Raw genomic sequence first — 15,674 nt, forward strand, 5'->3', positions numbered from 1 at the left:
TTTATAACACACCGAGGATTATACGAATGCAACGTGATGCCATTCGGACTTTGTAACGCGCCTAGCACCTTTCAGCGACTGATGGAATATGTTTTACAAGAAGAGTTATGGAAATTCTGTTTAATATATATTGATGACATAATCATATTCTCTACTGGGTTTGAAGAACATCTTCAGCATATTGATAAAGTATTTCAGAGACTTGCAGAAGCAAACTTAAAACTGAAGGCTAGCAAATGCAATATTGCGCAAGAATCAGCTACCTTCCTTGGCCACATCGTAACTAAGGATGGAATAAAACCGAACCAAGAAAATCTATCTGCCGTACGAAGTTATCCGATACCGAAAAATGTAAAACAGACAAGATCATTCTTGGGATTAGTATGCTACTACCGCAGATTCATTAAAAATTTTAGTAAAATTGCAGCACCCCTTTATAACCTCACCAGGTTAGGAGTCAAATTTCAATGGACTAACAACTGTCAACAAGCTTTCAATATTTTAAAACAAAGACTTGTTGAAGAACCTTTACTTGCTTATCCGGATTTTACACAAAAGTTTATCCTCACAACTGATGCCAGTGCGACAGGACTTGGTTTTACTCTTAGTCAAAAAATAAACGGAAAAGAAAGACCAATTTTATATGGAGGACGACAATTTTCAGCCAGAGAACAAAAAGCTAGTGTAACAGAGAGAGAGGCATTAGCTATAGTTGTTGCAGTCAAGAAATGTCATGCTTATTTACATGGTAAATGCTTTACAATAGTTACTGATCATCGACCATTAAATTATATATTAAACTCCAAAGAACCTACTGGAAAGATCACAAGATGGGCTTTACTATTGCAATCATATGACTATGATGTTGAATACAGACCTGGAAGAAAAAATGGGAGCGCAGATGCTTTATCCAGAAGAACTTACGAAGGAGACTTTTCAAATGAAGATGACATATTTCTCTGTTCAATTGCTGACCAACCAAACAAAGCTTTGGAAGGATGCTCTTTGGAGAACGACATTTCAGATAACAGCGTATTAGTAGACATGTCAGGAGACCATGAAAATAATAACACTATAAATCAGGAAGATGATGAAATGAATGGCCCACAACTGGAAGAGGAACATTTCTTTATCCATAACAAAATAACCCCAGAAAAAGAAGAACTAAAATGTTTACAGCTATCCGACAAAGAGCTCTCACACAAAATACTCTACCTCAAAGATCAAACAATTCCAGATGATAAGAAAGAAGCGATTAAATTATTAGCTGATATAAATAGTTACATACTAGATGAAAACGACATTCTTTACCACATATACGAACCCTCTAAGAAAACTACCGAAGGAATTTACAAACAACTAGTTATACCTCCTAAGTTTAGAGACGACATCATATATTGGGCTCACAACCATGCAACTGCCGGACACTTTGGATTTGTCAAGACTCTTGATAAGCTTAGGAAGAGGTATTATTGGCCACTAATGTACTCAGATGTTGAACACTGGATTCGAGGATGTACTCACTGTTCACAAAGAAAAGGAAATCATCCAAAATATAAAGCTCCACTTCAACCAATACCAGCAACAGAACCATGGGACCAAGTAGCCTGCGATGTAATAGGTCCTTTCCCAGCAACACTATCTGGAAATAAGTACATTATCGTTTTTCAGGATAGATTAACTGCTTGGCCTGAGGCATTTGCGACCTCGAATATAGATGCAGTTATAATTGCACAATTGTTACTCGACAATATAATCTTTCGGTTTGGAGCCCCACGCACCTTTTTAACAGACAGAGGTACAAATTTTCTTTCAAAGTTGATAAATGAACTCTGTAAGATGGTAAACACGAAGAAAATAAACACCACACCCTACCACCCTGAATGTGATGGAATGGTAGAAAGATTTAACGGTACTCTAGTCAAAACCCTGTCTATGTATGTTAGTGATCATCAAAAAGACTGGGACGTACACATAAACGCTGCGTTATTTGCATATAGAACATCTGTTAATTCATCACGCGGTGAATCACCATATTTCTTGTTATTCGGCAGAGAGCCAAGATTGCCTCCAGATATTACTTTTTACACTCCAAAAGAAGTCCCTCACACTGTTGTAGAATACAGAAACCTACTAGTTACTAGAATAAAATTAGCACACGAACTAGCAAGAAGTAATCTACAGAAATCACAACTGCAAAACAAATTCTATTATGACAGAGATGCTAAAGAACCTACATTTAAAGAAGGACAAAAAGTATGGATACATAACAAAGAGAGAAAACAAGGCCTATCACCCAAATTACAAACAAAATGGCAAGGACCATACCAAATTATTGAAAAAGTTTCCCCCGTTAATTTTAAAGTAAAACTTGTTGATGGTAGTAAAGCACCTTTTGTCGTTCATTCTAACAGACTCAAGAAATTTCATGAACCCCTTATGAAACCAAACGATAACGCAGAACCTTCCGATATTGAAGATGATGGTTCAGATAACACTCTTAATCAAAACCGAAGCCAAGATCATCAACCCACAGAAGTTGATAAAACAAGAACTTCTGAAATTAAAGTTAATCAACCAGAAGGCAGAACTTACTTCACTGATAAGAAAACACCAAATAATATAACAGGTCCGAAGCCACCTAACAAGAAGAACAAACAGAGCAAGACCTCCTTCACAGATGAGACACCATTGGTAACTGACCAAGGTATAACTAATGATAATGACGACGATATCTACTTAGTCGAAGCCATAAGAAATCACAGAACGCGGAAAGGGAAGAGAGAATTTCTCATTAAATGGAAGAACTACGAAGAAACAGAAAACACTTGGGAACCTGAAAATAATCTCCACCCAGATTTGGTGAAGACTTACCTTCAAACTCACACTTCACACCGTTCATCTGACATACCGCTTAACCCCATGATCATGACATTTGTCCAACATTCCAGGAGAACAAGAAATTACAGCCTACTTGCACTGTTAATGCAAGTATTCTTTTTCCTTCCCATATTCATTTTAAATGTTAGAGCAATTGACCTTGGACCTATCTATGATTGTACTACAACCACCCCACTCGGAATTTACGATTACCCTACTATAAAGAACTGTAAGCACAAAATGAATCAAGAAGAATATCAAGTAAAAACTTATTCAGCCGAGGTTTTCCGCTATTCCCCGAAAGTATCAAAGTTTCCTATTTATCTCTGTTCACATTTTGAGATTACCCTGACCTGCGATCACCGAAATATATTTCTCTCCAGTAAAAGATCACGCCAAGAAAAAGAAATAAAAGTTCCAATCGAAGAATGTCTCGCTATGGTTTGGAATCAAATACTTAATACTCAATTAACACGAAAGAGAGAACCAACTAAAGAAGAGAACGTAAAACACATATTTGAACAAATTGTTTCACCCAACAAGAAAACCCCAATAAGTTCAGAAATATTAGACGTAAAACAACCTAAGATATACAAAATCGTAGAAGGATTATGGAAAAGTTATGCGTTAGAAAATTACGACTGTAGTATATTTCGAAAAACAACAATAATAAAACAACTGTATGAGGTCCAACAGTTCAAAGCCCAATTAATTGGCAACGCTAGTATTATTGAACAACACCTTACAGACAGTGAATGCTCTTCTAAGATTAATCAACTCTATGATGCTGGAATTTGTAATATGAACCGATCTATGAAAGTTATTGTATGGAGAAACCCAAATCATGACTATGATGAAATGCAATCCTTAGGAACACATCAGATTCAACGATCTGGAGAATATTTTTTGATTCCCAGCTTACAAGCTGGCGGAGCGGTGCAACAAACGATGGAAATTGATGAAGAGACTATTCAATTAGACAATGGTCTGGTATTAAGAAACACTAAAACCCACTTTAACATGTTTCACCCACTAACCGAAGCAATCAAAGAATATGCTAAGACCGTTTCTGACACTGTTGTAGCACCACTTCTAGAGGCTCATATTGTTCAAACAATGATTTATCAAAAACAGATGATGATTCAAGAATGGGAAAGACTTTGTTTTATCCAACAAGAAATGACAAAACTACAACACTGGATGATCTCAACGTTTCCAAATACTGCTTCAAAATGGATACACCCTGATGCCGGTGTACTTGTACACACTGTAGGTGATGCCTTACAGTTAGAACAGTGTAAGAAGATATCAGATTACAGAATACACTTAAACCGGAAAATTAATGACACATGCTATCACGACTTTCCTATTTCTATACCAAATGACAACACAACCCGATTCCTAAAAATATTTGATCGACAAGTAGTTAGAACTAGTTCTATTACCTTGTGTAAAAATCGACCTTCTATAACTTATTTGAGAGATCACAACAACCAATATTATATGATCACATCCGAAGGGAATGTTTCAGCTTTTACAATACAAGAAACCTCTCTAAAAGAAACCGCGACAATAAAGTTAAAAGAAATTAGAGGATTTGACAAACGTCTTCTATCACCTGCACCACATTACCTGGAACCATATACCATGCTAAATATTTTCACATACGTTCACGATGCAATGCAGGAAGTCAAACAACTTCAAACAGATCATGGTGATGGTAACGTTTTACTTGGAATTGGAAGAGCTTTAGGAGCAACCATTGAATCTCTAGCTAAAGGAGGAAGTACCATCATAAAGGCAGTTGGTTCTGCTTTAAACGGCGTATTAAACGGAGTTGGAAATTTAGACGAAAAGGTAGTCAACAGTTTTGGCACAGCAGCTTCTAACATCATACACGCCTCTGGTACAGCAATAAAAGATACTTCTACAGGAATTGGAAATATTTTTCATGGAATATTAGGAGGAATAGGAGGAACCATAAAATGGTTTCTGATATTATTTATAATCATATCTCTTGTATACTTAAATAAGGAATCCATAATAACATTTCTACGGAGAAAAACCAAAAATGACCCAGCTACCCCTGTCCTACCAAACATATCCGAAACAAAACAGAAAAGTCAAATCAAACCTAATAAACCAACACCCGTGATACACCAAGAGGATAACAAAGAAAGTGATGAAATAATCAATACACCAGAAACAAACTTACTGTCTATTTCAAAAATAAATTTAAAAGATGGCAGTCGCAGTGAAGCACTACAAGCAATGATCACAATACATAATGATGCGACTCAATTTCAAGTTAAGGCATTAATTGACACAGGATCAGTAACAACCATTATCAATAAAGACCTTTATTTAAAAATCTCAAATAAGTATGAATCTCTAATATCTACAAACAACAAAGAATTTTGTTTAATATCAGCATCTAACCATAAAATGCCCATAATTGGAGAAGACGACATTATTATTCAAATTGCAGAGAAAACATTGAAAACCTCAGTGCTTATCGTCCCTAACATACCACATGATGTAATTCTAGGATTACCCACCCTGGTACAAATGAAATTGAAAATAGATTTAGAAGAGTCAATTTTAACAAGTTTCTCACAAAATTGTAAACTTGTAAAAGATTCAGAAATTTCCAAACCTAAACCATACAAAAACCGTATAAGTTTATTGTGTATTACATTAAACAACACGAAAGTCAAAATTGTCATGATAATAATGATATTACTGATAGTTACTCTCATACCCAGCTTCATTACCTACCACTTTATGGTACCCAGAAATTACAAGGACACTACTGAACAAGATCTGATAATTACTTCTTCTGCAGGACATATGATATTAAATACGAAACTATATATCCACTTACACGCAAAACACAATTCCACCATGGTGATAACAATGTTTTTCAAAATACATCATGAACTCCAAAAACGACTTGGACTTCCACAACACCTAGTTTTAGGTTATATATCAGACGAAAACAAACAAAAAACATTCATAGATGAAAATACACACGACTCAATCAAACCTTTCACTCACGCAAAATGTTGGATGACAACCAATCCACCATTATCGAATGACAAATAATATAATTATACGAGTAACAAGTATCCGACATGGGTGCTCAGGCTTATATCACGACCCTGCTCATTTGCCAGTGATACCTTATTATTATTATTTCAGCAAAATTTATTTATAAAAAAAAAAAAACTTACAAAAGAAAATGGCCGAAGAGGAACCATTAGCAGCACACGCTAAGAAAATGAGAGAATTAGCGAGGATAAAGAACTCGTTTCTAGTTGACATAGAAGCCATACGCATCAATAACCATGACTGCGTGAGAGAGATAGGAATACTACATATAAGAACTAATACTCATTTTTCAAAACACTTTATTCCTTGCGAGGATTTTTACAAACTTTCTAATAAAGACAAGAAATCGTTTGACTTTTGTTTTAACAACATTCATGGTCTAACTTATTTCCCAAGACCTACTATGAAGCAACAATCATTCCTCTCTTGTTGTGATGCACCGAAATACCTTTTTAACCTTGTTGGAGAGTATGCCACCATCTATTACAAAGGAGGACACTTGGAAAGAAATTTATGTCAACAGCTGGGATTAAAATGTATTGACTTAGAACAAATACATTTACAATACGATACACCGAAATTGCCCATTCAAAAAGTTAGTGACATTCACCATCATCACTCTGTACCCTCAAAATACAATTGCAACCAACATAAAAAGTTACGGAAATTTGTACACTGTCCATTAACAGAAGTTTACATTCTAAAACAAGAACTTCTACGATTAGGGTATTTAACTACAGACAAGACAAACGACTGACACTAAAACTTTTTCTGTGAAATGCAATATTGAGGTTTAAACTAAGTGAATTTAGTTTTGCATTTCACCTTTTTTGAACATAATTTTTTTCAAGGCACATTTTCAGGTTTTAGCCCTAGCTACTCAGTGCCTACGCCATTTTATTTTTAAGACGATTTGTTTATTTTATTTTCCTTTTTTTTTTCACATTAAGTTTTCAAGATTATCTGTAAGAGGTAATTTATTTTAATTGTACTATATTAAAAAAAAAAAAAAAAAAAAAAAAAATTGTATAAAAAATTTTATTGGAAGTATATATAATTGAAGTATATAAAATTGAAGTATATAATTGAAGTATATGAAATTGAAAGCATTTGCACGACATTATATTATCGAAATATTTAAAAATATATTTACACGGTTTAAAATATTTATTGAAAACGCGAATCAAGTTTACTCAAATCTCGAAACCTACTTGAATGGAAGACAGACAATGCCAACCTCAAATCTCGAAAATCCAGACACGATAAACAGTATACCTATACCACTTACATATGAACTATCCTTGTATCAAAAATCAAGGGACGATTTTTTCGAAGAATGGAGCTATGTGAGGAGGGAAAATGATAAAATTGTAAACATTATCTTTAAGTTTTACCCGACTCATATAATATTCGACAGAAAGAGTGAGTCAACCAACAAAAAGTACGCACGGAGACTTATTGAATTTGTCATATGAATAAGATGATAAAGCGAAAAGAAGAGAAAAATGTAACAACAACCAAGAAAAGACGTACACGCAGAGAATTATTGAATTTGTCAAATGAATAGACGATATACCGAAAAGAAAAGTAAAAACAACAACAACCAAGAAAAGACGTACACACAGAGACTTATTGAATTTGTCATATGAATAAGATGATAAAGCGAAAAGAAAAGTAAAAAGCAACAACAACCAAGAAAAGAAGTACGCACAGAGACTTATTGAATTTGTCATATGAATAAACGATAAAGCGAAAAGAAAAAGAAAAAAAATAACAACAACCAAGAAAAGATGTATGCACGGAAACTTATTCAACCTGTCATATAAATAAATGATGAATAAGTAGCAAAACGGTAAACAACCGAAAACTATAAAAAGCTCAAAAAAAAAAAGAAAAGAAGACAGATTTTGGGAAGACAGTTTTTGAAGAGAGTTTTGGAGAGAGTTTTTGAAGAAAAGATTTAAAAGAGAATTTTAAGAGAAAGATTTTTTAAGAGATTTAAAAGAGGATTTTAAAGAAGAAAAAGGATTTTGTTATAAAAAGAGTTTTAAGAGATTTAAAAAAAAAAGGAATTTATGAGAAAAGGATTTTTAAAGATTTAAAGAGAATTTTATGAGAAGTATTCATCAAGATTTTAAAGAGAAACTTACGAGAAGAATTGGTAAGAAAAGATATTTGAGTAACTTTAGATAAGCGTTATTATCTGTATTGATTTATTGATATTTGCATGAGTTAATTTTAAGAGAATATATATTGATGAGAATTTTTGAGAATATTTATTAAGAAAAATAAGTAAGAGAAGAAGAACCAGTAGTAAGTACTTTTGTTTGCATTCCGATTATTAATATTATTGTTGTTATTACTATATGAGTTAAATATTGTTATTGAAAAGTTTGATGCTTTGCCGCACACCTTAGCATATCCGCGCCATTACATTTACGTCACACAAATATAAGAGTGCTTACCATTACACATTAATAGAACATTTGTTTGAGTTTTATACTATAGAACATACTGAGGACGGCGAATACAAGTTAAGCCTTTTTGATTAGACCTTGCCCATTCCTAACCAAACTATTCCCAAACCTAGCCCTTTCCTAACCAAATACTCCCCAGACCACTAACCTCGTTCCCAACCTCCATATACCTAATCCATAAACCTAAACCCAAACTTCCCCTTCCTCTTTACTGCAAGCGAAAAAGAAAATAATAATAATAAATATAAGAAAAATCAACCGCCCTCACAATATATATGTATATATATATATATATATATTTATTTATATTATAATAATATATATGTAATAAATAAAATTGTGATATTATATATATTAGTATATAATAAAAATATAGCGTTAGTGTAACCATATGAGATATGACCCATATAACTCTTATTACACTAAATAATTGATTAACATAAACAATTTAATTACGTGAGGCTGCTATTGACTATTGTCATTTACCAACAGGCCCAATATGTTTTAGACCATTTTTAATGGATTTAAGAATGTACAAATTATGCAAAACAGAAAAGTAAATATATAAAACTTTTTTTTCAACCTCTTTTCACAATGATTTTGTTGCAGGAGCCATTTTTTAACTTGTAGAGAGGTATTTTTTCAAGTTGCAAATGTTTCGTGATAATATATTGAATGTTTTTTTATTTACTCTGCTATTTAATCAGGTAAAGTCGTGAATTATTGTTTTTGTTAAAAACTTGTATTTACTAAATCTAGAACTACAAATTAGTGCTCAACAGACTTTTTTTTAACTTTGAAAATATAAACTTCGAAATTTTAAAATTCGAATTTCATTACTTCGAACTACTAACTTTCTAACTTTAATATAGTACAATTCGCGTCATATTAAAACGATTAAATGCATTATAACATTTTTTTCTTGCTTTCTGTTATTATAAAAGTTTATTCATTTCTCTTCCTCTTTGTGAATAAAAATGTTGATTATAAAACTTTTAATATAATTTATAGAACTACAAGTTGGAGAGCGTCAAACAGTTTAAAAAGATAATTTGCGATAAGCAAAAATTAGCAAACTTTTAATTAAAAAAACTTTGAAGAAAAATTGAACTTTGAAAATTTAAAATTCGAATTTCATTACTTCGAAATACTTTGATTGTATACGCAATTATAAGGACCAGTGTTGTTATCTATCCAATATGTCCAAGACAAATTTTCTGCCGACATAAAATATGTCCGAAATATTTTTCTGCCTACCAACTTTGACATAATTTTATGTCTAAAACATTTTCTGCCGACATAAAATATGTCCGAAATATTTTTCTGTCCACTTACTTTGACATAATTTTATGTCTGAGACATTTTCTGCCGACATAAATTATGTCAGAAACATTTTTCTGTCCACATATTTTGGCATAACTTTATATCTGAGACATTTTCTGCCGACATAAATTATGTCAGAAGTATTTTCTTTCCACATATTTTGACATAATTTCATGTCTGAGACATTTGCTGTTTTTTATTTTAGAAGAAAAAATCTTACAACTTTATTGCTCATTTCAGATTAATTTGACGAGTAAAACAAAAGTTTCGATTTCCCCTTATTAGAATGTAAAAACTTAGTCTCAAACTTAGTTTTTATTGCTGAATGTGGTTTTTATTATATGGCGTCCTGTGCCACATTAGAAATTATGTTAAGTAGAAAGAAAAGTAGAACTTTTAAAGGGTCGAACCATTTACAGCATAAATTCGACGAATCTAATTGTCTACAACATAATAAAAATAGAAAATAACTCTTTGTCACAATATTTAATTCCGTTCCAGGATAGGTCGAATAATTTATGGTCGAAGCAAACCTTATTAAAAATTTAATTTTTCACCAGCGCGGCGTTTCATGTTAAAATAGAGTAACCATAGGACAACCGACAATTTTAAGCAGCGGTTAGAATGCAATTTTTAGCCGTAAGAAAATCTCTGGCCAAAATTTATCTTTTAATTTAACCGAACCGTCAGAATCGTTTTTTGAGGAGTAGTGATCTTAACCGAAAATTTATTTCAAACAAAACAAATATCAATGATAATGTTTGGTTGTTAAAATTTTTTTTTCTCTTACACGTTTTTTAAAGAGAAAATATCCCTTTTCAGATTGTAAATGATACAACTCAAACAAATTAACTGGCAATTAAATGCCTTAGAATCAAATATTTATGTCTGCTCTCCTCAATCAAACCACATGGCATTATAGGTTGCTAAACTTTGGAAAATTGGCATTTTTTTTTATCCAATGGTATTTTATGGCCTTTTACCTTTATTTTGGCATTTTGACACAGAAAAATTTAAGTTCTTGAAAAAGTATTTATTTTGGAAAAAAAGTTGAAATTAATTTTTGCCCCTCAAGAGTTTTTAAGGATAATAAAAAACACCTATTGACTTCCGATCCGAAGATTAACTAGTTGATTTCATTGATGAAATTTGTTCAAAATAAAGTGACGGAATCATTTTGAAACAGCCGCGATATGAAAAAGGGCATTATTATGGCATTTTACATTCACGCTTTTGGCATTTCACATGTAAAAAATGTTGGCAACACTGAATTTAATTGTCAATTAAAACGACTAAAATATGACGACTTGGAATGCTCGCTTCCACGTTTGAGACATTAAAACGATTTTCCTAGCCGCATTAAAAAAATTCTTGATGCTGGAGCCTTTTGATCCAAATGCTATTCAGTTGTAGATTTTTATTTCCCGGCCGTTTTAATCATAATTCTATTCTTAAAATTAACTTTGACTTTTTGTGCTAGAATTCTGTCAAATACTTTGCTAACTCAAAAGCTAAAAGAATTTTATTACGTTATAAAAAATTTTTTTTTTATGTTTCGACTCTAAAAAGGTTTTCAGAACTCGATTCTTGCACTGGGGCGCCATAAAAAATTGACTAATAGAAAATGTGAAATGCTCAGCTTTTTAAACAAATTTTATTTTATCAATTAAATCTAGATTATTTTTTACCACCATAATAGAGTCTAAGAAATCATTTGAAATGCGAGTACGTAGATGGCTATAAACCAAAGCGAATCCAGAGAAATCACGTTCAACTTTTACGCTGGAGAACGCTGCACCATAAACTACTTGCGAGATTTCATAGAGCCGATTCCATTTCGTTTTCTGGTTTTTCTTCCAGTACGCAAGAATGTTGAATTCAACGTCTGATGACACTCGTGGTTCATTAAGAGTCCATTTTAAAATTAATTGACGAATATCTTGATCTGATTCTAAAGCTGCATTAGGAACACCTTGTCTGGTTCCTCCTCCAGTATATTCAATGAAACGGCGTACTTTTTCAGCATCAATTTCTTCTGAGTTCATCGGAATCATCTCTTCAGAAGTATTTGAGGAATATGACGCATTTAATTGCATGGATTCTTCTGTTGATGAAGAACTTGATTGTTCTCGTTGAGTACAAAGTTTTTGATGGATTTTGATTAGCTGTATAATTCCTCTATTCAACATTTCTGTATTAAACAGTTGATGACCCGATGTAAAGCAAAATCTAGGATCCAGAACTAAAGCAGCAATAAATGCTTCACATTTAAAAAAAACTTGTTCTCGTGTATTGATTGCGTTGGTCAGTTGCATTTTTAATCCCAAATCACCTGCTGGAACGTCCTCAATTTCTATTTTCATTTGAATCCATCGAACGTAGAATTCACTAATTGATAATTTTGCGCATTGAAAATCCATCATAGCCGAATGTATTGGTAAAAATGCATCAAAATATTCATCTATTAAACTCCATGAAGCATCATTTAATTTTAGTTGGTCGTGTCTTAGCCTTTGATATGCTTCTGCGTTGGTATGGAAATCTTCAATCATCAAAAACGTGGAATCCCAGCGTGGTTCAATGTCTACACGAGGTTTTTTTAGATTTTTAAATGTTTGAATATATGCTATTTTTTTGGATTCGATAGCAACTTTTCTGATGTTATTTAATGCATCTTCAAACATTGATGTTACGTCCTTAGCAGCTAGCTGACACACATGTGCGCCACAAAACATTGCTGAACAGAACGATCCAACTGATTTTTCAACACAAACAGTGTGGGCTTCACTATAATTCCCTTCTTCATTCTCTAAAGCGCCAATATCAATTTCCTCGTCTTCGAAATCTATAAATTCGTCACCATAAATTTCAAGGATCACTTTCATTTGAATTTGTGCATTTTGAAGAATTTTTGAAGCCTTCGTCATGTTCTTTCCTTGATCTGTGCAAGTTGCGTAGATATCATTAGCACATTTTCCAATTTTTCCAATTACATTTTCTAACTGAGCAGCTAAAATTTCGCCAAACTGTCGACCTTCTTGAGTAAGTATGCCTAAGGTTCTGTCAGCTATTTGCCCGTCCTTCACATATCTACAGCTAACTCCAAACACGTTTCTTCCATATCGCGACGCACTATCAAACATCAACGAGACAAGAACATTTTCAGTTTCTTCTCTTATGAGCGAAAAAATATTTTCACACGCAAGTTGAATGTAGCGTTTCATGCTGTGACGATTTATAACAATTTTGAATTCTTTAAGTGCATTTTTCACTAAAGACAATTGTCCGATTTCATCAGCTGACGCGAAAGACAAGTTACGGTTCATCATTAACTTAATCATTTCTCTAATTAATTGATTTACATCAACATCCAGCTTGATTCATTTAATTAATTGAATCTCATCGTCATTTCGATTCCTTGTAGCCGAAGTAGCTTCAACTAAGTCGATTTCGCCTGCTTTTTCTTTGTGTTTTCGAAGAAGGTGATCTTTGAGGTTACTTAACTTGCCTTTGTAAAATTTTTTGCACATTTTACACTTTCCTCCTTCTTTACTAATTTCAAATTGACTTTTCACTTGTTTGTGCAATAAATTATTCTCCATATTTGTCTTTAAATCTTAAGGAAAACAAAAACAGTGACAAGAAAATAGTTATTCCAAGATCTATTTATACCACAGGACAATCGTTTAAACCGCGAAAAATGAATAATTAGATTAATAATCGTTTTTTAATACGGCTAGGAAAATCGTTTTAATGTCTCAAACGTGGAAGCGAGCATTCCAAGTCGTCATATTTTAGTCGTTTTAATTGACAATTAAATTCAGTGTTGCCAACATTTTTTACATGTGAAATGCCAAAAGCGTGAATGTAAAATGCCATAATAATGCCCTTTTTCATATCGCGGCTGTTTCAAAATGATTCCGTCACTTTATTTTGAACAAATTTCATCAATGAAATCAACTAGTTAATCTTCGGATCGGAAGTCAATAGGTGTTTTTTATTATCCTTAAAAACTCTTGAGGGGCAAAAATTAATTTCAACTTTTTTTCCAAAATAAATACTTTTTCAAGAACTTAAATTTTTCTGTGTCAAAATGCCAAAATAAAGGTAAAAGGCCATAAAATACCATTGGATAAAAAAAAATGCCAATTTTCCAAAGTTTAGCAACCTATAATGCCATGTGGTTTGATTGAGGAGAGCAGACATAAATATTTGATTCTAAGGCATTTAATTGCCAGTTAATTTGTTTGAGTTGTATCATTTACAATCTGAAAAGGGATATTTTCTCTTTAAAAAACGTGTAAGAGAAAAAAAAATTTTAACAACCAAACATTATCATTGATATTTGTTTTGTTTGAAATAAATTTTCGGTTAAGATCACTACTCCTCAAAAAACGATTCTGACGGTTCGGTTAAATTAAAAGATAAATTTTGGCCAGAGATTTTCTTACGGCTAAAAATTGCATTCTAACCGCTGCTTAAAATTGTCGGTTGTCCTATGGTTACTCTATTTTAACATGAAACGCCGCGCTGGTGAAAAATTAAATTTTTAATAAGGTTTGCTTCGACCATAAATTATTCGACCTATCCTGGAACGGAATTAAATATTGTGACAAAGAGTTATTTTCTATTTTTATTATGTTGTAGACAATTAGATTCGTCGAATTTATGCTGTAAATGGTTCGACCCTTTAAAAGTTCTACTTTTCTTTCTACTTAACATAATTTCTAATGTGGCACAGGACGCCATATAATAAAAACCACATTCAGCAATAAAAACTAAGTTTGAGACTAAGTTTTTACATTCTAATAAGGGGAAATCGAAACTTTTGTTTTACTCGTCAAATTAATCTGAAATGAGCAATAAAGTTGTAAGATTTTTTCTTCTAAAATAAAAAACAGCAAATGTCTCAGACATGAAATTATGTCAAAATATGTGGAAAGAAAATACTTCTGACATAATTTATGTCGGCAGAAAATGTCTCAGATATAAAGTTATGCCAAAATATGTGGACAGAAAAATGTTTCTGACATAATTTATGTCGGCAGAAAATGTCTCAGACATAAAATTATGTCAAAGTAAGTGGACAGAAAAATATTTCGGACATATTTTATGTCGGCAGAAAATGTTTTAGACATAAAATTATGTCAAAGTTGGTAGGCAGAAAAATATTTCGGACATATTTTATGTCGGCAGATAATATTTCAGACATAAAGTTATGTCAAAGTAAGTTGGCAGAAAAATATTTCGGACATATTTTATGTCGGCAGAAAATGTTTTAGACATAAAATTATGTCAAAGTTGGTAGGCAGAAAAATATTTCGGACATACTTTATGTCGATGTAAAATATGTCTGAAAATATGTCGACAGATCTGCCAGACATATTATGCCGTAACAACTCTGATAAGGACCATTTTGTTCAACTTCGAAAAAATCGAATTCCGTGTTTTAGAAGTCCGTATCTTTAAACTGCGAAATTCGAGGTTCGAAAAATTTTTCGAAGTTTTTCAAAGTGAATTCTTCCTATTGCAGAAGCTTACTATTCGCGATTTTTCTACTGTCTATTCAAAGTTCAAACAGAAACAGGTACCTCTCCTTTCTTTTGTTATAGATGCTAACTATTTATATTTTTTACTGTTCTTCCATTATATGTTTAGTTTATTGAAATTAACTTCATATTTTTCATTAATGTAGATAAAAACTCAATATTATGGATGTTGTTGATAATGTTCAAACTGGAGAAATGTTGAGGATTTGAATGGTGAAAATATCAGTGAAAATGGTAACAATTTAATTAACGTGGAAGATGAGAATACAAGTAGTACTGTTAATGGAAGAAAGAGGAAAAACACTTCTGATGTTTGGAAATCTTTTGAAGAGGT

At 32.4% G+C, this 15,674-nt stretch overlaps 1 protein-coding gene across 1 annotated transcript; it reads right to left on the reverse strand.

Annotated features, from left to right (window-relative positions):
• Positions 1-11,431: 11,431 nt before the first annotated feature.
• Positions 11,432-13,481, reverse strand: LOC149878258 (uncharacterized). The gene has a single exon (XM_090073094.1). It carries the CDS (start codon positions 13,130-13,132, stop codon positions 11,435-11,437), a length of 1,698 nt encoding a protein of 565 aa, XP_089929220.1. The 5' UTR covers positions 13,133-13,481; the 3' UTR covers positions 11,432-11,434.
• Between the last annotated feature and the right edge of the window lie 2,193 nt (positions 13,482-15,674).

The sequence above is a fragment of the Hydra viridissima genome, unplaced genomic scaffold, assembly GCF_058129835.1.
Source record: "Hydra viridissima isolate aposymbiotic clone 2 unplaced genomic scaffold, HvirCarnegie_v1 scaffold_15, whole genome shotgun sequence".
Taxonomy (NCBI): domain Eukaryota; kingdom Metazoa; phylum Cnidaria; class Hydrozoa; order Anthoathecata; family Hydridae; genus Hydra; species Hydra viridissima.